The 7,323-nt window shown below is 35.5% G+C and overlaps 2 protein-coding genes across 2 annotated transcripts; both read right to left on the reverse strand.

Moving 5' to 3' along the window:
* Nucleotides 1-1,270: 1,270 nt before the first annotated feature.
* On the reverse strand, nt 1,271-2,638 carry LOC113758202 (ATP-dependent DNA helicase PIF1-like). Its single transcript, XM_027301155.1, has one exon. It carries the CDS (start codon nt 2,636-2,638, stop codon nt 1,271-1,273), a length of 1,368 nt encoding a protein of 455 aa, XP_027156956.1.
* A 21-nt stretch (nt 2,639-2,659) lies between these two features.
* LOC113758203 lies at nt 2,660-4,481 on the reverse strand. Its single transcript, XM_027301156.1, has 3 exons — nt 3,401-4,481; nt 3,162-3,294; nt 2,660-2,972 (listed from the first exon to the last, which is right to left on the reverse strand). Exons 1-3 carry the CDS (start codon nt 4,479-4,481, stop codon nt 2,660-2,662), a joined length of 1,527 nt encoding a protein of 508 aa, XP_027156957.1.
* Between the last annotated feature and the right edge of the window lie 2,842 nt (nt 4,482-7,323).

A 7,323-nucleotide genomic window follows, 5' to 3' on the forward strand; every position in this document is an offset into this window, starting at 1 on the left:
GTTTCTTGTAACAGTGGGTCAAGGATGATTGTACTATTGGGCCGAGTAGCAATGTCAATTCCTTCAATTGTTATTTGTGAAAAGAGAAAAAGAAGACAGAACAGAGTATTTGATTAGAGATATTAGTTTGCATGAGTTAATTGAATTATGATTTTAAAGATAAGTAGCATACTAACCATAGTATGTTGTGATCTTTGGGCGTACAAGCAGAACTATTGGGCATGTGTGAATAATGTTCATGAGCTGAACTCCTTCAATATAAATATATGGTTCCCACATGGTGAAGATCATTGGTCTGCATCTGAAAAATATATAGATGTTAATGTATAAAAAAGATAATTTATGATATGGATATTTGACTGAATGAAAAGATAGACTGTATGGAAGAGTGTTTAGTAAGATAGTGAGTCGAAGGTTTACTCAGGATTAATACCAATGAATCTGCGAATTGTGCGTGGTCCTCTTGCTGTTGATATTATAGATTCTGGGAATCCTTGAATTAAAGCACAAAGGAGATCTGCAGAGATAAGGTCATTCAATAAATATAATGTGTTAGCATTAATATAAAGTTAAGGTATATATGCTTGTATTAGAAAAATGATAAAAGTAAAGATAGGCTTACTAAATCTGATGGAATAATTGTTTTTATATTTGTCAAGATTCCAGAAGGAAGTTAATGGGAATCGATTGTGCAGGGTCAGCTCATTTTGTTTCTGTGCTTGCTTGATGAAAGTTGTTTTCATTATGGTTAGTTGCCATGGCACAGAACCAGCTTGGTTTCTTTCATCAGTGATGGCTAAAATAGCAGCATTGCCAATGTAGTAAGTACGGTAGAGATGAAGCTTGCTGTCTGCATAATTTACATCTCTAGTGAAAGTAATTCCCTGGATGGATTCATTCTGTAGAGGAAATGGTTATCAATTGGTTGAAAACGGGATGATAAATAAATTTGAGGATGGAAAATATTTATTTCTATACTTGAAACTTTTTTAATGCGACAAATTTGTAATGTTGAATTTACTTGTTCATCGGCAAACACGAAACGCTGGAATGTGTTATGATCTTTTCCTGGGAGATGTTTGTTTTTTCAATCAGGATGACTTTTATGATCCACTCGCTTGATTTGTCTGTCAAGGTACTCACAGTGGTGCATCTATCTTCCATATCTAAAGTATAAAATATGAAAAATATATTGTTAGTGACAGAGATATGTAAATATATAGAGTAAGAAGTAAAGGTATTTGTAATTAAAGACATTCAAGCTAAGTACTTAATCATGAGTTGCAGCTGCCAGGATTTCCTGATAAACTACATTGCGTGTAGAATTATGGGATAAAGAATCAGATGCAACAGGTCTAAGTAGAATTTTAACATTATCAGCTGTTTTGGCTCTTGATAGTGCAACATACAATTGACCATGTGAAAATACTGGTTCTTTCAAATATAATCCTACAAAATCAAGTGTTTGTCCCTGTGTTTTGTTAATTGTCATAGCAAAACAGAGAGAGATTGGAAATTGAGTGCGTTTGAAAGGGATTGGATATGATTCATCATTAGAGCTATGCAATGGAATGCGAGGAATGAAAACTTGTTTGCCAGAATGAATTCCAACTGAAATTTGTGCATGAATAACATTTTTGTTGAAATTTAAACAAATCAAACGTGTTCCATTGCATAATCCTTGTGCAGGATTGAGATTTCTTAGAAGTATAACTGGGCAATTTTGCTTCAAAATCAATTCATGTGGGGGTAATCCTGGAGGGTGAACAATATTTAAGAAGTCACCGTGATCAGCTTGCTTGATTGGATCTATGGTTTGATCGAAGCTGATGTATTTGATTTCTTCTCCTGGGAATTTCTGGATCAAAATTTGGTTGACCTCGTGGACAATATCATTTGTTGTACTGAGAATGACTCTATTAATCATAGCAGAATTGCAGGGCAGAAAGTTAGACAGTGATGGATAAACAATGTTGATGAGGGAGTTTAATGATACTTCATCATTAATAAAAGGAATGATCATAGGAGAAGGCAACTGGATTTTATCATCTGCAATGGTTGGCTGTGTTCCATCTCCAATGTTTAGCAAAAGATTTGAAAATGATGGGTCCAAAGATGCTCTCATGTTCTCAGTCAGCCGTATCTTTTGAAGTTGTGGCCAGACATATGAATTGATAAGTGATGCAGAGATGTAATCTTCCTTTTGCCCTTTCCTCACTACTGGAAGAGTCTGTCGAAAATCCCCACCAAAAACAATGATTTTACCACCAAAGATGTGATCACAACTTAACAAGTCTCTAAGAAATCTGTCAAGGGACTCAATTGCATATTTTTTTGCCATTGCTGTTTCATCCCATATTATGAGCTTTGCACTCTTGATTAACTGAGACATTGCACTTTGTTTAGAAAGATTACATGTGCTGCTAGCTTCATGATGGAGAGGGATTTTGAAGCGTGAATGAGCAGTACGACCTCCTGAAAGTATTGATGCAGCTGCTCCTGATGTTGCAGTTGCTAATGCAATGTCTTCTTTTGATCTAATTGTTGCAAGGAGTGCTTTATAGAGAAAAGATTTTCCTGTACCACCAGGACCGTCAATGAAGAATGCAGCTGGAGTGTTTGTATTAACTTTTTTCATTATTTTGTCAAATGCAAATTGCTATCCAGGATTGAACATAGAGACTGCTGCTAAATCTTCTTTGGAGACAGGTATGTCAGCTTCAGCTTGTATTTCTTTTGTAAGACTGATAGAGCGAGAATCTGGAATAAAGTCTGAGAAACCATAATCCTTTATACTTTTTCCCATTATCTGTAAATATTGATCAATCAAAGCAAGGACTTTCATGATAATTTCATTTTCTGATAGAGAAGAGTCTGCTGTAATGTCTTCTGATAAGAATGGTCGAAATCTTGACCAAAGATGTTGTAGATCGGCTGGTGAACAATGGACCAAGATGACTGCAAATAGCTGCCTTAAACATTGCGGCATTCCATAGACAACAGCTTCTGAAAAGCACTCTTCGGCTCCGTTGTCTATTTGAAGGAATCCTCGCAATTATGCAGCTTCTTTAAATGAAGAAGCTAGATAACCGTTAACTGTTTTCAGGTCATCAAAAGATGTGGGTTTTCGAACATGCATGAGCAATATTCTGAGATAATACCTCTCTCCTTCAATCGGATGTGCTGTTATAACACGCCCAATGACCTGTCCTTTCTTTCTAGTGTACCATATTCTATCATCTGCATCCCAGACAAAATGCTGAGGGAACTCTTTGTACAGAAGATTCAGGCTTTCTGCATGTTCATTTGTCCGATTCATTGCAAAGAATTCTGTTAGCATTGTTCGTGAAAGCCTGTCGTCTGTAATTATATCTGTCAATCGGATGTGCTGTTATAACACGCCCAATGACCTGTCCTTTCTTTCTAGTGTACCATATTCTATCATCTGCATCCCAGACAAAATGCTGAGGGAACTCTTTGTACAGAAGATTAAGGCTTTCTGCATGTTCATTTGTCCGATTCATTGCAAAGAATTCTATTAGCATTGTTCGTGAAAGCCTGTCGTCTGTAATTATATCTGTCAATGGACGATTCTCGTCAAAGTACATTGATTGGTAGTTTTCAAGATGTAAATGAAGCAAAATAACCGATGGATTGATAACACTGAGATCAAAAGCATATATCCTCCAGATAGGTTCAGGTGCACATACCCATCTTGTGGATTGAAAATTTTTTATCTCATCAATGATTTGATTTGCTTGCTCAGCTGTCAACTGGTACATCACCCTATCATGGCCCTTGTATATATATTTGTAGATGTACTTTACAGCTTCGATGGCAGAATATATTTCAACATTGATGTGACAGTCATATTTTGCAAGAAGATATGGATTGTAAGGGACAATCCATCGATTATCTAACTCATGTTCTTTGATATAGATCTTGCTGCCATCATCCCGTCTTCTGTATATAGGATATGAATTTTTTTCATGCTTTGTGTACTCTGAAAAATCTTTCGGATAGTTATTTTTGCACTTGTGATTCTGTTTCATACAAGGATTACTTGGATTCATTGATCCACATGGTCCATGAAGCATGTGCTTTATAACCAAAGAATATAAGTATGGTGCCTTGTGTCTATCAGGAAGCTCTGCACAAACAATTTTGTCGTATTCTTCTGGCGAGAACATCTTTGATTGTTCCTTTAAGATGATCAGAAAATGAGCATGTAGGAAACCTCTTTTTTGGAATTCGATAACATAAGTGTAAGCAGCAACATGACCAAAAAGATGTTTCTTGAAAAGATCTTCTTTCAATTGCTCTATTTTTGCACGAAATATCCGTGTTATCAAATCAGGCCGATTCTGAGCTTCATCTGTGTCAAGCAAATGGTTCTTTATTTCAGGCCAAGATGGATTGCAGGTCATTGTAAGGAAGATATCTAGCTTTCCATAATGTTGTACAAGGGTCATAGCATCCATATATCGTCATCGCATATCTCTTGACCCTCCTATAAAACTTGCAGGCAGGATGATGCGTTTTCCCACATCTGATGCATTTGTGTTCCCTTTTGCTATGATATCGAGCAATCCTTGATAAGTCTCTGTTCTCAATTTGTTCTGTTTGTTGCTGTGAAATTCAAGGCGTGATGTCTCTAATTTCACATAGCTATCAACAGAATATTGCTGGAATAAACGGCCGATATGCAGCAAGTTTGACTGATCTCCATCTCGCATTTGGAATTTGTAAGCATAATATTCTCTGCATGAGACAGTTGGTCTTTGTCTTTTTTTCTTTTTGGCAGCTGTTAACATTAGAAAAATGTAAGAAGGAGGTCACTTGTATATGAGAGTAAATAAGAACCAGAGAATATAAATATTTGTAATTGGAGTTATACCTGTTTGTTCTGCAGAAAATAGCTGTTCTATATCATTGCATTCATTGATAGAAACCAAGTTTTCCTTTTCACAAGTCTGATGGGGTTGTTGAAGAATCTGAGTTTTTGTTTTTCTAAGAATTCCGGATGCCATCCGGTTTCTCCACGAGCAAATATCAGTGGATACTGTAATGTGTCACAACAACCATAATATTGCTTGACTATTTTTCTATCTCCTGTCTTTGTACAGATTTCAATTTCTCTTGACCTGTCTCCATTAACACTGTCATTCTCTGACCAAATTGCTGCAACTTGAGACATTGAAGGAACATTGAAAACACGTTGATCTAATCCAGGATTGGATTTCAAGAAAATTTTGTATTTATCAATGTCTGCCAATTTTCGGATAAAGATAGAATAAGGATTGTCATCAAGGACAGATTTTAGTTGCTGAACAATCGATTCCTTGAATTTGCTTGACAGAGCCATTCTATTCTGCATCTCATGTTCTGTATCATAAAAATAAAGCTGAAGATTCGATGCTTTTTCACCAGTAGAAGGTTTGAGTGGATTGACAAAATGATAAATCTGTCCTTGAACTCGAAATGTATAGATGCCTCTGTTTCTTTTGCTCAGCTCTTTGTCATAATGAACTCCCAATGATGTGAAAGCAAACATATTGTTGTAACTCCTGATACATTGTCTGAATTCAATACTTTCAGGAGTGTTTCCTTTATAGAGTTGCAGCAACTTATCCAGCATTTTTGTTTCTGCTAGACAAACTTCTCCTGATGCACAACAAAATCTTGGTGGTTCCATATAAAACCGTTTAGCATGACAATGTGGACAATCTGGAACAGATGGGAGGATGGTTGGTTCTAATGGTATTTGTTGGAGCAATGGTGTATTTTTTCTGCGGCGTATAGGAGCTAGAAGAATTGAATAGGAATTTTGATAAGCTATAATAGGAAGATAGAAAAGCTTTCTATTATGTATAAAGAGATAAAAGTAAGGAAAAATGTATTAAAGACTGTTGTCGCACCAGGTTGATTTTGGATAGTTGAGGATGAATTTGATGGTTCTGTCATTAGCATTGACTATGCTGAAAATTGATTAGTATAATTTCAGCTATAAAAATGAGAGAAAACCAGACTGCAACATTGATATGTATTATAATTATATATTATTCAGTAGTTATGGAGGTTATTAAAATAGGCAGAAAGCGTACATGTAGAAATGGGACAATTGAACCACTGAATACTAATATCAGATGACGGTGAACCAAAGAGGTCTTGTAAGACAGGATCATTCACTGCAGGAAGATTGTCTATATATATATATATATATATATATATATATATATGAATGAAAAAATCAGGAATTTGGATATTATTGAGATGATAAGTAAGCAGGGGGAAAAATTATACAAAAGAGTGAAAAATGAAATAGATACATGGATCAATGTGAGATATAGCTGATGTAGATAAGCTGTCCAATACGTGAGGAAATTGTGGAGCAGGCAAGGGAAAGCATGAGGAAGGACTTGGAACAAAAGAGGATGATGGCAGAAGAGCATCAAGAGATTGATGATGGAAAGAGCTGGTAGCTTCTGATGCATTAGTGTAAATAGGGACATCAATTAAATGGTTCTCATGCTCTGAAGAAATAGGGACAGGAGAAACATCTGTGACACTAACAACATGTGCTGGATGAAGTGGAATAGATTCTATGTTTTTGCTAGCCATCTGTGTAGCATGCTGCTGGCGTCTGATTATCTCTGCAGCATATCTTTCTTGGCGTCGTCGATTATTTTCGATGCGGTATTCATCTTGGGAGGAAAATTTACGTTTTCGAGGCATACTAAATAAAAGTAATGAACACAGAGAAATATATGGTATAATTAACAACATCAATGATTATATATGATAGTTGATCAATGAACTGAGGAAAAATGAGAAATATAATGGTGCAGAAATGACAATGACTATGGAGGTCGAAAGTAATGTAAAAGATAACATCAGAATAAGAATATAGAAACCTCATATAAGGCAGCAGGATATAGAGTCTCTATAAAATAGCAAAAGGGATATAAAATGATACTGTTACCTTATATCTGATATCAAAAAGCTATGAAGAAACGGAAGAAGGAGGAGATGACAGAAGATCCTGTAACTGAAATATATAAAAATGGTTAGTAAAATGAAATGGAAAATAGAGGGGAAAAAGTATAACAAGAATATGAATAAAAATCAAGAAAGAAGAATTTAGAGTAAAATGGAATGTCGCAGAACATAAAAACATCATGCATGCAATGAATCTAAGAAATAGGGATGGCAAATTAAAGAGCTATTATACACATCGGTTTCTAAGATGGAACATAGGAGAATATTTTTTTTTTGAAAAAGTGGAGGGAAGGGATAGTATAAAAGGCTGCTATCAAAAGAAAG

This window comes from Coffea eugenioides, unplaced genomic scaffold (genome assembly GCF_003713205.1).
Source record: "Coffea eugenioides isolate CCC68of unplaced genomic scaffold, Ceug_1.0 ScVebR1_389;HRSCAF=1061, whole genome shotgun sequence".
Classification (NCBI taxonomy): Eukaryota; Viridiplantae; Streptophyta; class Magnoliopsida; order Gentianales; family Rubiaceae; genus Coffea; species Coffea eugenioides.